This window comes from Andrographis paniculata, unplaced genomic scaffold (assembly GCF_009805555.1).
Source record: "Andrographis paniculata isolate CXL003 unplaced genomic scaffold, ASM980555v1 Contig83END, whole genome shotgun sequence".
Classification (NCBI taxonomy): Eukaryota; Viridiplantae; Streptophyta; class Magnoliopsida; order Lamiales; family Acanthaceae; genus Andrographis; species Andrographis paniculata.
The window spans coordinates 3,589,893-3,607,854 of NW_026137621.1; the positions used below are offsets into that span (position 1 = coordinate 3,589,893).

A 17,962-nucleotide genomic window follows, 5' to 3' on the forward strand; every position below is an offset into this window, starting at 1 on the left:
CAAGAACTCTCTCCCCAGCTCTGATAATTGTTATTGTTATGGCTCTATAAACGAAAAAGCTCTACTCTCATAAAACCCATTTCTCGAGGAGGAGAGGACCCCTCCATTTCTCTTTCATCCCTTACTCCAATCCATCGCTAATCTTGCCTTCGCACAAAGGGCTTTCGCTCTCATCCCTTCAATCGTTCGATTTCTTCTGCTGAACCCTGCGCTACCCTCGATTCATTTTTCCAGTCTCTCTTTCGCGTCCCCATGAATGTCCTGAGCACGACGATGAGGTGGGAGAAGGTGCAGCACCAGCAGGAGCCGAAGGTTGAGAATGGCGGCCCCGGGATGAGGTGGGGCCACACATGCAACGCCGTCGGAGGAGGAAAGCGTCTCTATGTTTTCGGTGGCTATGGGAGAGATCACGGCCATACTAATCAAGTCCATGTCTACGATACTGGTGCGTCTCTGTGTGTGTTTTGCGCTGTAATGATTTGTTACCCTTTGGGGTTTTGACATCGTCCGGCGGAGTTTTGTGGGAGGATTTTGGGGATTCACTGTTTTTGGTAATATTTTTGGGTAAATTCTTGATTTGTGCCGTTAATTGAACTGATTTTGGTTTAATCTGGTGGGGCTGTGGGTATTGAAGAGGCTTGATTGATGCTTATGGTAATTGGAAAACCTATTTAGGGGGTTTTGAAGTTTTTGCTAATTTGTGCCCTAATTTAATGAGCAATAGAAGGGTTGTGAATTTGGTGTAAAATTGGGAAATTGGGAGCTCAGATGTTCTGAAATTTTGTTGTGATTAAGCTGTGGGTTTATGTTTCTATGGAGAACCGTAAAAAACCTTTATTCGATTGTAAATGAGGTGTTGCTAGAGATTGTGATTGTCTTTACCTGATTTTCTTGGCCATTGATTTGGGGTTCTGATGGTTGTGTTATTTCTTGACCAGTTGGTATGTTTTGGAATGAGCCGGTGATGAAGGGCATGCCGCCATGCCCGAGGGACAGCCATAGCTGTACAACACTAGGAGCTCATCTGTTTGTATTTGGTGGTACGGATGGCAGCAGGCCGCTTAACGATTTATATATCTTGGATACCTGTAAGTTTGCCTGAAGTCTCCTGATTTTTCTTAAATGTTGATAAAGCTATGTATTACTGTGAGATTTTGAGTAATCCCTCCACATGTTTATGGAAACAACTTAATGATACGAGATTCTTTATTTGATATATTAAAAGAAGTGGCCTGTATAGCTTTATTATGTTTTTATCTCCAACATTTGACCTGTTCTTATAATAGCCATTAGTGATTTAGGATGTTACACAGAAGAAAACACATGTGCTTTTTGTCGGTGACAGTTTGGAAGCTTAAAGTTATGTTGAATCTTGGCCAATTAGTACTCCAACTAACTATTTGTCGGCATGCATTTTACACATTCTAGCTTCCAATACATGGATCTTTCCAACTGTAAGGGGTGATGGTCCAGAGCCAAGAGAAGGTCATAGCGCCGCCATTATTGGTAGAAGGCTCTTCATATTTGGTGGATGTGGAAAGTCTGGAGATGAAGAGATCTACTATGATGATCTTTACATTTTGAATACTGGTATGTACTCTTTACTTTGTACATTTTTCCTCTTTTGGTCAGATATCCGAGTGTTATTCTAGGGGAAAGTTATTTTGGATTTTGTTTTTTTGGAAGTTAAGCTTTCTTATATCATTTATTGTTCTGTTTCTTACGAGGTTGGACACGAGTGGTGTTTCTTAAATTGGAAGTTCCTCGTTTAGATGACGTATTCTGAAAGATCTCATAAACATGTTACATCATAAATTATACAGAGTTACAATTTGATCAAAAGCCTTTTAAAATGCAAAAAATGACAGAAGGAGAAGAAATTTCATTTTCAATTGTTCTACTTGATTGTTTCAGACCCTGATCCTCTAATAATTTTTGAATTTTATTTTCATAAAAACTGCTGATTTTTTTCCCCCTTGCTAAGTGAAAGTTTTGCTGACAACCTTGAAAAGCAAATATATGCAAGATGATAATTATATATCTGGGGATGCGAAACAACTTTTTCAGGTGTTTTCCCTCCTATTTTGCAGAAACCTTTGTATGGAAACGTGTAGTGCCATCCGGCACTCCTCCAACTAAGAGAAACAGTCATACCTGCTCATCTTGGAGAAACAAAATCATTGTCATAGGGGGTGAAGATGCATATGATTACTATCTGTCAGATGTCCATGTGCTTGATTGTGGTATACTCAATTTGTTTTAAATAAAGCTAATGCTGTTTACGTAGTAGTTCCGTATTAAATTATGTCCCTTGTGTGAACTGAAAGCTGATGTTACATGGTTTATCTCTCATCTTTGAACAAATAGATACTCTAGTCTGGTGCAAGTTGAATACTACCGGTCAGCTGTTGCCGCCCCGTGGTGGCCACACAACTATCAGTTTCGGCAAGAATTTGTTCGTCTTTGGGGGTTTTTCAGATGAGCAGAACTTATATGATGATGTCTATATGTTTGACATTGGTACGTATTTCTTTAATGACCATATTCGTTTGTCGGTAGAATAAGATGCAGCTCCTCGTACCAACTCCAATCAATGTAAATGTGCTATGGACTTGTGCTGACCGTGAATAAACTGATTTCTAGAGTTATCTTTGACTATTAAAACCACTCTTGTGGATGCTAGTTGTTCATCAGTTATATAAGATTTTCGGGTTCCTTGCAATTCACTATAATTAAGCTGTGGACGGGATTACTTGTTGTGGTAATGATTATGTAGATGATGTGCTGTAGGAATATAGTGATAGTTTTGAATTTTTAATGTAGTTGGGATAATTTTATGACTGTGCGGTGGTCCGATGCAGAAAATAGTACATGGGCAAAAATTGCTGCAATTGGGGAGGGCCCTTCTGGCAGGTTTTCAATGGCTGGTGACACCTTGGATCCCCTTATGGGCGGTGTCCTTGTTTTTATGGGTGGCTGCAATAAAAATCTCGAACCACTGGATGACATGTATTACTTGTACACAGGTTTAATTCTCCCATCTTTTAGTGCATAGCTGAAGGTTGTCATTATTGAAATGGATAATAAAGTTAAGTAACTGTGTTAACTGTGACGTGTTAAACTGCTCATCATCAGGGCTTTCTAGAGAAAATGAACATGATGAAAGGCGGGGTGAGAAGCTATCATTGAGAAAACAACTGAAGTTGAAATGCCGAGAGCAACTTGCTGGTAATCCTGCATATGAGAGGAATTCGTTTGGAGTGCAACGCGAACAGGATACTACTGTTTACCAGCCCATGCCAATTTCTAGTTATATGCCATCAGGTAAGGGATCATTCTATGAATTTTTATGTTGCCTTTTCTTTTGATTTTCATTGGGTTACATTGTTGCTGTCTCCACTGGAGACTGTTAAGATAAAAACCATCCCACGAGGCCTGTGCATTTCACAGGTTTGAAATCTTATTTGCTTCGACTGTTTTTATAGAGCTTTGCAAGACAACGCTCACACAATGTCACACTCACACAAAGAAATGCTTATTTAAGAGAAAATAGTGTTGTTCGACAGCATAGTGCTAACAGAAAGAGCTATGCATATTGTGATGTTAAATGCTAACAGGGTTAGATCTACATTGCATGTACTTGAAAATATTCTATCGAACCTGACTTCATAAATATACGAAGGCTTGAAATAAAAAGCATTGCATTTTTTATTCCTTTAGCCGGTAAAGAAAAAATACATCGAAGAATAGCGTGATACTTTTTGATTTTGTAATCATATTTGTGTACACCATTTGACATAGCTGTTGCTCTTTCAGGCAGGCAAACTTTCTATTTGAATGAATACCAGAAACCTTTGGGAAAGAGGACTTTTCAAGCGAAAATCACTAAAAATCTTTCTAATGGATATTCTATAGAAACTATCATTGATGGAAAGCCTCTTCGAGGATTACTATTTTCCAACAAACCAAGTTCCATTAGGATGGGTGCTGGTGATCCCATAAGGTGAATTTTCTAAAGCACATTGATGATTTTCTTCTTGCTAAGACAAATATTTGAGGTGATCTAATTTACGTTGCTGCAGGAAGATGGAACCCGTGAAGAATGATGGTCCTAATGGTCTTGGTGCTCATAATTCTTCTGTAGAAACTGATAAAGCTTTGCAGGATCAATCAGATGCTAGTCGGAACAAAGCTGAAGTACCTGCTGCCCATGCCGTATCTGCTTCTGCAACTAAGGATCCAGCTGCTGAACTATCGAAGCCCCAGGAGGTTAGCTCTCTTATAATAGTTTGAAAAATTAATTTATTCCTACTTCCTATGTCTCACACTTACTAACATAATCCCTCTGCTCATACTCTTGTTCTGTATCCATCAGCAGGATCCTGGACAATCGGAACCTATGGCCCTGGATATTAATATGGAGATTGATGCATCTAATCATCCATCATCTTCTAGTGCTGAAATTCCAAATGAGAATGCTTCTATTGTTGGTGGTGATCAAATCAACCCCTCAAATTGAGGTACAAATAGAAAATGCTAAACGTTGCAAGTCAGACTACAGGCTCTCTTACAACATTTTTATTAGGTATGTGGACGGGCATATAGCCTAGATATTTAATGTTTGAACATGTTTATTGGTTGTGATGTTTGAAAAACTGATTTCCGATGCAGTTTGAGATTCTCAGCACCTTTTTATCTTTCTGAGTTATTAGTCACATGAAAATTCATATAATGGATGCTTATTCAGGAGAGTCCAATTTTGTTCTATAATGTGGAATGTGGATGACTTCAAATATAAGTCACATGAAAATTCAAATAATGGATGCTTATTCAGGAGAGTCCAATTTTGTTCTATAATGTGGAAGTGGATCACTTCAAAAATACGGTATATGCACCATAATGTGGGCTTCGGAAATTTAGGGCTTTGGAAATTAGATAAGATGCAATTTGCAAATGTGTTTCTGTGTTTTACATACATGAATTCTGTTGGTTTGCAATTTTGATTCAATGTCATCTGTGTAAGATTTTCCGATCCCATGTAGTGTGGTGAAGTCATAAATGCAGATAATGATATACACATTTTGTAAACAAAATGTAGGCACATGGGGCGCTGTTTTCTGACGGTCGTACTGCGTCCTATAATTTGTAAAGAATTCAATGTTAATGGGGAGCTAATGCTCCTCAGTTATATCTAGGGCCCAACGACTCATCTATTTTATTTTTTTCTAAGCTTCTAGAAATTCCTAATTTCATCCTTACAATTAACTAGCAAAAGAAATGTGGAAAATATTTTCCAGCCATTTGTAATGCTTAGAGGATTTTACTTTATATTTTTCATAATGAAATAGTCTTTATTTACCTAGTCACGAGCTTTCATCCTGAAAAATATTTTATGCCTTCTCGTTTCACTTTTAACCATCTTCTAGGTATATATATATATTAAACTTAGCAAATGAAATGTTTTAAGAAAGATAAGATGTTAAATGAGAATGAGTCCAAAATTATTTCCATGGTGAGGCATTTGGGCTTAGCATTGTGATCGATGAACTTGAGAATTTCCAGTTTGTGTTTTTACCAACTCTAAGATGAAATGTGCTTGTGGACCGTGGATGTAGTGGTTAAAGGTAAGCCATAAACAATCAGAATATTAAATACATTTGTTTGGTATTATTTTCTACATGGGATTGTTGTTTCTATTTTTAAGAAGTGGGTTTATGAGTGAATTTTCTTGGTCTCCTAACTATTGAAAGGTGCTAACAAAGCATTTTGTTTTTTAAAAATACCGATAGCAAAATTGGAGGTAACAATTTCGTTGAAGAGTAAGTAATGAATGGCTTTTTTTACAAAAAAATATATAGGAACAGTCATATGAAATCCCAAAACAATTTCATGTATTATCTGAATTTCAGTTGTCGATAATGCCTGGAAAATTCAGGAGTCTAATACATGCTTCAAAGTATCATGTGTTTTTCTGTTATTAGTCTTTGTTGCTGCTGGTCCACATTTATTTATCTCGAATTTCTAAGCTGCTGTATCTTGGACTCTTGTGAATTAAGTGGCTCGTTTTGTGAGCCTCTCAACTAATCCTTTTAACTCACTTGCTCCATTTATGCATACTCAGTTATATTGTTTGGTAACAGATGTTCTGTTAGATGCCATTTAATACTTTCAGTTCTTGACCTATTCATCTACACATCATCTTGGTAGTATGCATTTAATATTTTCTCTAGAAGCGCCTTTGCGACATGCCACGTGGCTTGAAATTCCTGCTATTTAGCTGAAGCTCAACTATATGCTGTTATTCAATACTTGTCTTCTAGTGTTACTATCAAATGATTATTGCATTTGGATTCCTGTTTGATGTATTCAATAAAGAATCTTGTACTGTGGAAAAACCTTCTTTCTATCCTTTTATGGGTCGAATTTTGGGCTTCTGCGTTACCTTCTAAATTCGGTTCCAGTAGATTGCGTGATTTTATATATCAGAATTCGTGAGCGCAGTGTTTTGCATTTAAAATGTTTTATGTTTTACAGCAAGTTGGTCTTAATGTCAAAATCTGACAGTTTGCTTCGAATTCTTGCAGTTAATACGGCAAACCTGTCTTCGAACGAAACTGCATTTGCCCTTGTACTTGTATAGCTCCTGACTATGGAACAGCCGAGGTTGCTGGCCTCCCATTTTAACACGTGGATATGCTTCCGCAGATTTTGGTTGCTCTACCGTAGGATCTGACTAGTTGCCGAAGTGTATATTCTCGACGGTTAGACTTTAATGAGATTACGTAGTTGTATATTGAACGGTGGATTCAATGATTTAAAAGCCTCCTAATTTCACTATTACTGAATTGAAACTAAGCCGTTCGATCAATTTTTTATCCAGAGGTCAATATTACATCATGTTTATAACAGTAAACATATTGGCACGAGTTGTTGCATCTATATTTATATTGATGTTGATTAAAATAGCGCTGCTGAGGCTTCCGAATGTCCGGTGGGATAGCGCCGGTGCTCAACGGAGGGCCCTCTGAGGTGGTTTTATTACAGGAAGCAGGAGATGCCTTTCTGATGTGGATGAGAAGACTAAAGTCTTGTGATGCATTTGAAGAGGTAAGAAACTATGTATTTAATCTTTTTGCCTTATTGGGGAACAATATAACCTCTTTTTGTGTAATTTGGTGTATTTAAATTATGGTTCGATATATATATATCATATCGTTTATAAATATTTAATAAATTTACAATATAATTCGATATATAATTGCTTAACAATTTTTATCGGATAGTTGAGTGCATCTTCATAATGCTACCAAAACCAATGTTTGTAAGTTGTTTGGCTGTAGTTTGAAATTAATTTGAAATGAAATGTTAGATTTGAGGTTTTTGTTTAAATAGGATTTTGATGTGATATTTTGTAAGAGAATAGTGTAACCTCACAGTTTGAAATACAAAAGAACAAATTCCAAGTAGCAACATAATGAAGCTAGGATTTGAGTTGTTTGCATGGTCGAGTTGGTGTGTTTGGCTGGTGATTGTAAGATCACTTATTTTGAATTCTATTGATGCTTTATCGTCGAGCCTGTCACCATGAACTTGCTTAAGGTGGGTGACTTTCTTGGCTATCATAGTTTGTAAGTACTTAAACTTTGGATTCAACCGGCTGATCGAGTTAGTCTATTGTTTGGCTGGCATTGTAATGTTGCTTGTTTGAATTCTACCGAGTATTACATTCTAGATTTGCTTAAGGTGACTTTTTCGGCCATCGTAATTTGTTAGTTTTTTACATTTAAATTGAACTCGATTAGCTAGATGGTATGTTTTCAATTTATGATATTAAAATGTATACATGTAGATGAGACTGATAGACTATTTATATTGAAAATGTAAATTGTTATATTATCTAGCTTCACATGAGTTTGCTTATAACTTATATCATTTAAGTATTCTTTTGTAGGTGACAGTTTGAATTTTTCATAATAACCGCCGTTTTGGATTGCGATTTTCTTTATGTTCCAAACTTATCTCATAGCTGTTTCAAACCGCAATCGAACTCATCGCAACATTTTCAAAGCTTCCCGAACATTGAATCGATCCCACCAACATCGAAAGAATTGGCTTGATGAATTGTTACCTGTGTAATTTTCTCTTTCAAAGTTGAATGTAATCTTTAGTAACTAGTAACAAGTTCATGCAACAACACAGAGTTTGCTTTGCTTGTAGACTCATTTTAGTCATCATCATCGTGCCACTTAAAAACACCAAATAACACCAAGTAAAATTAAGACTTTAGAAAGTGATTAAAAATTTAAAAATAAGGGCATACATTATATTTAAAATGTGTGCATTTTGAACTCTTTTATCTACAGTAATGTTAGTGACTATTGGTTCTATTTTCACAAATTCATTTAATTTAAATAAAATTTAAAATGATATGTTATTACAAATTATATACAATAAATAGTAATGGTGTGAAACCAAATCAAGATTTTAATTTAGAAAGAATATTAAGTAATATTTTGTTAGAAACAATAATATATTTTTATCAAAAAATTATTTACAATAAATAGTAATGGTTTGAAACATAAACCAAAAAACACACCCTTCGTTTTCCATTTAAGTTGGAAGAAGATAAATAACACGAGATCTTTTGAACTTTGATTTTATTTTTAATTATCCAAATAGTAATTTAATCATAACATTTTATAAAAACAATAATATATTTTTAAAAAATTGAAAGCAAACTCCAAATGAATTGAATTCATGGCTCCCCATTAAACAACATCACATCAAACTCATAGTAAAGGACAATGCTGATAAAGATTACCTAATATCATACAACACACAAAAGAAATCAAAATCGAAAGGGCTCTAATATCTTCACATATATATATATAATCATTTGTCAAATTCCATTAAAATATACCAAAATATTATATCTATATATATATATATATATATCATTTTAGCAAAAGCCAACAAGCACAAATGCAACAAATATCACAAAAAGGGAACAACTATGACTCAAAATACAAAAATTTACTTCAAAATTTGACAAACTTTTTAAACCTTTTAATACTTTTTCCACACACACAATTTTGCTTTATATATAACATCCCTTCAAACACATACTAACTAATGATTTTTGAAATCCTTCGATACACAGACGATTTTTTCCAACAATCTAAAGTCATTCAAAAATTTTAGAAACATCAAAACCACATTTTAGCCATGAAGCTCCAAGGAACAGACGGCAGGCAAAAATGGTAACGATATTACCTGAATTCTGCAATTTCAAAGACCCGAGAAGTTCCATCAAGCGAGGCAGATACGAGGAAATTTCCGTCGGCAGTTGCAGAAATGGATTGAATGGGACCAGCGTGTCCACGGAATTTTTTTACGCAATCTCCAGAGAGGCTGTCCCATACCCGGATATCCCCGTCCAGACAGCCTGTGGCTATGTATCGGGAACTAGAAAGCCATAGCAGACAAGTAACTCCATCCTACACGGAAAATAGCAAACAATTGTTTTATATAACACTGCGTGGTTAAAATGTAGGTATACAGTAATGTGTGAGAAACTTAAAATATTCAAATTCACAAACCTCATGATCACAAACGCAACGAGGGGATGAATTCTGATCCCAGATCATAAGTTTCTTATCCATGCCACCGGTCGCAGCTCTCCAGCTATCCTTCCGAGAGCTGCGAGAGAAGTTTCCAAAATGTTTCAACGAATACACAAATATCTTGATTTAGTGAAATTTCTGTGTGTTAATTGACTTAATTCTTTCCATAAAATGACGTGAAAAGGAAAAGTTGAAGCAAACCTTGCTTCAAAAGCTGCGCACTCAACGGAATCTGAGTGAGGATTCAAAGAGATAACCACCTGAGGATTGCACGCATATAAGTGCTTATTTCAGAGAGATTTCGCTCTTACACGACTAGTCTAACAATGTAATATGAGAGATAAGATAGAAGCAAACAGAAGGAAAAATCACCTTCCCGGTTGATATGTTAACGACATGAACAGAGCCATCACTTGCACCAGTAAGTGCAAGAGTAGAGTCCGAGCTAATTGCCAGACATGTCAGTCCTTCAGTATGATAAGGATGACCTAGATGTAAAGCATAGTTGTCAATGTCGGGAAGTGGCAAATACCAGTAGAACCTTTAAAAACTATAGCGGGATAGGATATAGCGAGATGACTGTTATATGAATATATAAAAATATACATATAATAGATATTACATACATGTAAAATTATAATCAAAATGCATATGAAAAATATATAAAGTAAGACTATAATATTGATCCAATTTATAAGTTAAGTCTTATGCTAAAGACAATAAAATATCAAAATATACAATCACAGAGAGCTATCTAAGCAAAAATGATTGGATTACTACTATTTTGATAAATAAACAATTAAAGTTATACATACCTCTAACAACATGAATATTTTCAGCAGTTTTGGGGTTCCAAATCCTCAGAGTTGCATCTTGAGAACCACTACATATTGTCCGACCTTAAAAAATGCAAGTAACTTAGAGCCGTAGAAGACCTTTGACAAAAATATAAACGGTAATAAAAAAGAAAGACCATATTATAATGTACCATCGGGGGTAAAATCACCGCAGGTCACACTAGACCCATGGCCGGTAAAAGTTTGAAGATAAGTAGCCCTGTCCGCATTCCACATCCAAATAGAGGCATCCTCTGCACCAGCTAAGATCACATGTCCCTTGGGATGCCACTTGATCCACTGAATGAAGTTACAGTTTAGATAAGATCATTAAAAAGATTACTCACCAACATATTTCACATATTACCTCTATGCCTTCAGAGGGTCCGTCAAGAGTACATTTTAATTCTCCATTCACTGTGTCCCATACTTTAACAACTCCATCTAACCCACCAGTTGCTAGCAACTGTCCATCTGTGCTGAACGATAAACTAGATACAGAGTCCCGGTGACCTGCAAGCAGATGTTCAACAAGATGCAAAACGAGAATTATATACTTGAATGACAGGTCTCTAGTTAATTAATAAACTACTATACTATCCCTTTTTTATGGAGACAAAAGAAAAATTACACAAATAAAAGAAATATATACATATATATATATTGTATTAGCATGCTCTAAACATTAGTCACGAGCATTGTCTTCTTCGATTATTATTCCTACCTTTTGCATCAGCTCCCCGGTTAACATGACTAGAAATTATAAATTGATTTTGCACTGGAAAACCATTAGCAGTGCATCAACTCCATACCTGGCAACTCAAAAGCCCCGTCCTCTCGATTAATCTTCCATAGGAATCCTTTATCGTCTCCACCTCCAGTGGCTACTAATATGGCATCCACAGGACTACAGGCGGAAGCGTATAGCTCATCTGGATGCAAAGAAAGCTTGTAATGTTAAGTATTATTCAGAATCAATAAACGGAGTTAGTTTTGTTAAAAAGATTACATCTAGAAACTGGATTGATGAATATATGTGAGTTTATAGGCAAAGGCACACGGCTTCTATGTTTAATAACACCTCACATTGTCAGATATCCTAAAATGCGTGAATGATCATGATTAGATTGGTTCATTACTATTAAAGGACGGATCAATAATGGCCATAGTATATTTGAAGTCAAACGAATGGCGGGACTAAATATATCTTCAAATGCTTAAAATACTATTACAAACCTGTATGGCCAGTGAAAATATGCATGGAATCATCAACCACTTCTGCAAAAACAAAATATTAATGATGTAAGATTGTGCAGATATATTCTAATCATTCAATCGCAATATTGGACAAAATCATATCCAGTCACAATACTACTTTATCAGAAAAATAATGTTGCTTTTATTCCATGGCCAATCTTAAGCTTAGTCTAGTTTCTGTCACTTCAGGCCACGAAACATTGAGCAATCCGTTGAAATTTGTGTTTAAACTAACTGATTTCAGCATTTCTTATTCTGTCTTACACAATGCTGGCACATGCTTCGCAATTTCTCAGATCCATTCGTGCAATACATTACAAGTCAGCAAGAAATAGAAAGTGTTGCTTCCAAAATATTTTATACTGTGATTGGTAGTGTAATAAATTCCGCTCCCATGGGTTTCTATTGGTTAACATAAGTTTCAACATAATTTTCATTCTAAACATAGTTGTAAATCTCGAATAGCATTAAATAGAAATGACCGCTATGCGATATGACCACTATTTAAAACTAAAAAATATACCTATAAAAATTATTATTTATGGAAATGTATTAGAAAAATCTATAAATTAATATCAATATTATCATTCAAAACTATAAAAGGTCAAAAAATATTATCATAGATAGTTATAGAATAAAAAAATAAAAATATCACTACTGCTTTAATAAATAGATAATTAAAGTTAATCCGATTCAAAATCTAATAAAAAATATAATATTATGTTACAAACCCTAAATCTACGTAATAATAAGATTATTTTATTATTGTTTTTCTATAATAAACTAAATGATTAGCTGAGTGATTAGCACGAAAATATAATGAGTGTAAAATTGTAAATACAGACTCCTACATGTAAAAACATGCACAAGCTTATGCCCCACCACACCATTGCTTAACAACTACTGAATGCGCAGTGGTAGCAGCGGAGCCCCTTGTGACACACTGCTAAGCACTATTGACAACTCTGATTCTAACCAATAACAAATCCCTAAAAACACACCTATTGTATGCTACTTCATGCATCTAAATTAGATAAAACACATGAAAATAAACTACAGAAATAAATTGTCATTCATCAAAATAAACTGCAATAAAATGAACTCACCAAGGTCTACATCTCCACCAGAGGTCTCTTCATCATCAGCATCTGGGACATCTGAATCTACTTCTCCACCAGTTTCTTCATCATCGGCATCTGGGAGATCTGAAGCCACAATAAATCAGTCAAAACTACAACTAAAGAATAACACACGAACATATAGTGAGCAGACAGAACTACAAAATTATGCAAACTCTAGAAACACGAACGAGACTAATTAAAACACAATCAAACAAAGCAGACACATATTTCTAACAACTTATTCACAAAAGGCATCGGTCGTCCGACGAATAATCAAACCTTAAAACCAGGATAAATGATGCGGGGAAGTGATTACCAGTAATTGAGAATATGCAGAGGAAAAAGAAAAACATAAATACAAGAAGAACACATCCTGCAGCTTCCATGGCAGAAACTGCTTCAAATAACAAATTGCATACCTTCTTCATCAATATCATGCACATTAATTATATCAGTTTCATCGAGAAACGCCTCCTCATTGTCCCCGTGGTCGTGTTGGGGTTGCGAATTCATGTCTTCCTGAGACAACCAAACGCATACAAAATCCGACCAAAATTTGGCAAGAAATTCATCAAAAATTACGGATGATTAATTAGTTCAACTATCGCTCATCAATTTACAAATAGCATTAATCAGAATTCAAATCAAACCTGAATTGCGCGTACAGAGGAACTAGGTTTTGACTGTTGAGAGGTTTTGCTGTACGGTCATTCAAATACCAAAACCCCTTTCTCCGTTCCAGAAAGTTCTTTCCAAAACCAGTATTAGCCGCCAGTAGAAAACCGGATCTCCGGTTTAGTATCGACGGCTAAACCGGTTCTTGAACCGGAAGGAGGGTAAGAAGGTTGTGGTGTCAGGCTCGAGCCCACATTAGCTTTCTTTTTATCGGTCCATTGGGCTTTGTTTCAGTTTGAATTTTATTTTATTTAAATTTAAATTTAAATTTAAATAATATTTTATGAAAAAATAATATTATTTTATTAAAAATTGTTTTTAATAAAAATATACCAAACCCTCTATTCTTATAAAATAAAATTTAAAATATTAAATTACACTTTTAGCTTTTATTTTATTTATTTATTTATTTTTTAATTTCCAATCAAAAGCACCGTTATTCAATTATTTTCAATGTAAATATAACATTTCTTTTTTCATAAAATACTATTTAAAAAAATTAAAATCGATATTTTATATTAAATCAATTTTAAATTACAATAAAACAATTAAATAATAATTATAATAAAAGTGTTAGAGAATAAGAAAATTAAAATTTAATATTTATAGTATCATACTTCTTCTATCTCTAAGTCTATGGTTGGATCCATTTTTTCATTTTGAAATTCTAGTATTTACTTTTCTTTTTTTTTTTTTTTAAATTTAATAAATATGATTTTCATACTGATAAAATATATTTAAATTTATAATACTATCATTATTAATTGTATTTTCACAAATTTTAAATTAATACTGCTATATATAAAATAATACTACTTTTCGGTTCCAAAGGTCTCATTTACTTTTTGCATATTGATATTTGAATATTAATTATTTATATCAAAATGTAGTACAAATTAAAAAAATTGAAAAAATACTTCCATCTTATAATAGTAATAGAAGGACATGTTTATAAAAAAATAATAAAAACTACTCAATTTTTTCTTGATTTTGATTTGTACTAAGTTTTGATATAATAACTGATATTCAAAAATCAACACACAAAAAGTAAATTGAACCCTTAAAATTATACGGAGGTAGTATTATTTAATATTTTTATATTATGTAATTAAATATATGTTTTTTTTTAATGTAAATTCATTATTTTAAAAACATTATTTACAATTCATATTTTCATTGAGAATATTTTAAAAAAGACATTAATATAAAAATAAATCAAGATGAATTAGAGGTGTAGGATGTGTTCTTTTATCAAAAAGAAAATAAAAAAATACACACATTTTTTAAAAAAATTAATATGTTACACATATTTATTATTTTTATATTTTATACACAATTTTTATACCTCACATAAAAAAATATCCAATTAAATTATCTCATAAAACAAATACAGGTAGTGTATTTGGTTATTAATTGTGATATGAACAGACCAATTTTTCAGATATTTCATTAATTACAGCATTATTTTCTTATTTTCTTTAATTTTTTATTCTGATTCTATAAATTCTTTTATAAGAAAATTTAGTAATAACTCTTGGTAAAAATTATTTGATTGCAGTACTAATCCATGATGATCCTAGCGAATTAGAAATCCTCACATAAACTACCTAGTATTTATGTTACTTATGCGAAAAAAAATTAAAAATACTTCCTCCGGCTCTAAGGTCTCATTTATTTTTTACGTCATTGTACCTAACATTACAAAAATATCCTTATATTTGTATAATTTTTTGCACAAATGTCATTGTAATAGTATTATAAGACACTAATAAAAGTATTTTTGTCATTTTCCCTTAATTTGTATTACGTTTTCATATAATAATTAATATTCAAATATCAACGTGCAACAAGTAAATGAGATTCTTAGAGTCAGACAGAGGTAGTAAAATATTACACAATAAAAACATTGTTTTAATAATATAATTCTCAAACAAGTTGTAAAATATCATCATCTTCATCATTATTATTATTATTATTATTATTATATTACAAGATCATATTTTAAGCTTCCGGCTCCGGAGGACTTGCCCGGAGACGGTGGTGGTGGTGGCGGACGCGACGCTCCGTTAGGTCCCCAAACAAAGTGACATCAACTTCTGGTTTCCATGGAGACGGCACTAACTTGTCGTTAGTTGGAATTTGGTAGCTGAAAGAACCAGCCTCAAACTTCGGTGGTGGTGGAGGAAAGCGATAGTACTTGAATCGCGACCATTGTTTATCTAAAGGAATCCGGAAGCTTAGTGGACTATCATCCACCGCTGGTGGTGGTGGCGGCGACCATTGTTTATCTAAAGGAATCCGGAAGCTTAGTGGACTATCATCCACCGCTGGTGGTGGTGGCGGCGACCATTGTTTATCTAAAGGAATCCGGAAGCTTAGTGGACTATCATCCACCGCTGGTGGTGGTGGCGGCGGCGACAGTGGTGGTGACGGAGGAGGAGGAGCGCCTAAAGAAAATGTGTCAAAATTAACTTTTGAAACGAAATCATCGTTTTTATCAACATTGAATGTGTTGAAATTGACCATGGCGTCGTCATTGACGTCTAATTCTGTTGGGTATTTGAAAGGTGAGGAATATACGACTGAAATGTAAATAGTAAAGATGAAAATAATGCGGAACATTTTTATTTTTTTTTAAATTTATTTTTATGTGAAGATTTGGAATAGATTTCTGGGTGAATTTATAGAGGTTGGAATTGAAATTTGACATTTATGAACCTTACTATATATTTTATTGGCTATTATAATTATTTGTTTGTTACTTACATACTATGGAATGTTGGTTTTTAGTTATTGTCATTATTGCAATGGTCAAATATAATTTTATAGTAATAATATACTTTTAGGGAAATTTTTTTAAAATGAGATAGTAATAAAATGTTTTTTATTGCATTGTGTATTAGATACAATATTTGTTAAGATTAATAATATTAATAGTAAATAGTTATATAGAATAATAAGATCAAGTAGAAAAAAGAGAAGACACTATTTTTATTTATTTATATGTAAATTTTATATAAATATATTATATAATTTAATTTCTCTATCTTCTAAAGTTTTGTCTACTTTCCTTGTTTGTTTCTCTTATTAAAATGATTTTATTCTTTTTTTTTTAATTTTTTTTATAGTAAAAACATATAGTACTTTTGTGCTATGAGAAGAGTAGCATGGATATTTCAATATTAATTATTATGTAAATACGTAGTACAAATTAAGAAAAAAATAAAAATATATATATTTATCAAGTCTCTTATAATACAAATACAATGAAATTTGTAAAAGAAATTATACAAATATAAAAATATTTTTAATGTTAAATATAATGACTCAAAAGACAAATTATGCTCTTTATACGAGAAAGAGGTATTATTACTTTTTGGCGCCGGCTATGGTGCTAAACATAAAATTTAGCATTGTACTGAATAGCACATCGTGTGCTAACAAATAACACACGGTATTACCACAGAGAACACACAATATGCGTTAATATAACACAGATACAACACATGATATAGTCTCACACAACACAACGCATACAACAATTGATTTTAGCACATGACATAATTTTATACATGTAGTAATTATGAACAAACAACACATATTGTATGTAATAAAAATATGCGATGTTTCTTTATTTTACGTGTATTGACGCTGAATTTTCAAAATAGCACCGTAATTGTCCCATTACCTTTTATACTTATTTATTATAAAAGGTAAAAAAAAATCAAAATGTGTCGATCAAACTTTCATATATTAAAACTCATGCCAAAATTTTTTTTGAGCACACAATTAGGAGACGGGAGGGAGTATAAATATTATTCTTGTATCAGTTAAAGATTTGTGCAAATATTTTTAATTAATCGAATATTTATGTATAACTATGTGACCTTTATGAATTATTTAAATTGAATATTTGCGGCGATACATTTTACTTTGGATGATTCGGTTGATAACAAATTTAGTATATATTTAGTATGTATTATTATATCCGAAACAAAGTAAAGTTCGATATAATAGCAGTAACAACTATTAATCTTTCTCTTGTAATTAGAATTATATAATATTACCTCCGTCTTATATACCATGTCCACGTTGTCGTTTCTGTCCGTCCCACGTACCATGTCACTTTCATTTTTTTGGAAAATAATTACACACTTTAATCTCATTTTAAATTTTTAATTTTTTTTTAATTTTAATTAAACTAATTAGTTATCTTAATCTTAATTTATAATTATTTATATTATATGATAATTATTTTCACTAATACATTTTTAATTATGTACTAATTACACCCCTCCTAAAATACAGTGTCTACGGTGTAGCAGACACGGTATCTGGGACGGAGGGAGTATAAAATATTATTAATATTAAAAGGCTATTTGAATTTTCATTAATAATTAATTTACTATTAATTGTATAGTATAATTATAGATATTTTAGACAAAATTAA

The 17,962-nt window shown here is 33.0% G+C and overlaps 2 protein-coding genes across 8 annotated transcripts; one reads left to right on the forward strand and one right to left on the reverse strand.

Annotated features, from left to right (window-relative positions):
* The first annotated feature begins 16 nt into the window (after positions 1–16).
* LOC127241661 (tip elongation aberrant protein 1-like) lies at positions 17–8,090 on the forward strand. 6 transcript variants are annotated; one of them, XR_007836590.1, is made up of 13 exons: positions 23–445; positions 939–1,088; positions 1,429–1,590; positions 2,091–2,243; positions 2,368–2,520; positions 2,862–3,026; positions 3,136–3,324; positions 3,817–4,003; positions 4,083–4,269; positions 4,376–4,585; positions 6,585–6,761; positions 6,967–7,107; positions 7,952–8,090. XR_007836590.1 is itself a non-coding variant. In XM_051260813.1 (11 exons), the coding sequence occupies exons 1-10, from the start codon at positions 253–255 to the stop codon at positions 4,517–4,519; spliced, it is 1,683 nt and encodes a 560-aa protein (XP_051116770.1). In that variant the 5' UTR covers positions 22–252; the 3' UTR covers position 4,520; positions 6,585–6,952. The 6 variants fall into 6 exon arrangements, 1 of the variants encoding a protein (XP_051116770.1); XR_007836589.1 differs by lacking the exon at positions 7,952–8,090 and having other exon boundaries at positions 6,967–7,825; XR_007836592.1 differs by lacking the exons at positions 6,967–7,107; positions 7,952–8,090 and having other exon boundaries at positions 17–445; positions 3,916–4,003; positions 6,585–6,953.
* On the reverse strand, positions 7,997–13,588 carry LOC127241662 (uncharacterized). 2 transcript variants are annotated; one of them, XM_051260815.1, is made up of 13 exons: positions 13,488–13,588; positions 13,257–13,356; positions 12,823–12,921; positions 11,696–11,737; positions 11,272–11,391; positions 10,827–10,972; positions 10,612–10,759; positions 10,439–10,522; positions 9,996–10,111; positions 9,825–9,883; positions 9,600–9,699; positions 9,274–9,497; positions 7,997–8,128 (listed from the first exon to the last, which is right to left on the reverse strand). In XM_051260815.1, the coding sequence occupies exons 2-13, from the start codon at positions 13,348–13,350 to the stop codon at positions 8,125–8,127; spliced, it is 1,236 nt and encodes a 411-aa protein (XP_051116772.1). In that variant the 5' UTR covers positions 13,351–13,356; positions 13,488–13,588; the 3' UTR covers positions 7,997–8,124. The 2 variants fall into 2 exon arrangements, with proteins under 2 accessions (XP_051116772.1, XP_051116771.1); XM_051260814.1 differs by having other exon boundaries at positions 8,029–8,142.
* Between the last annotated feature and the right edge of the window lie 4,374 nt (positions 13,589–17,962).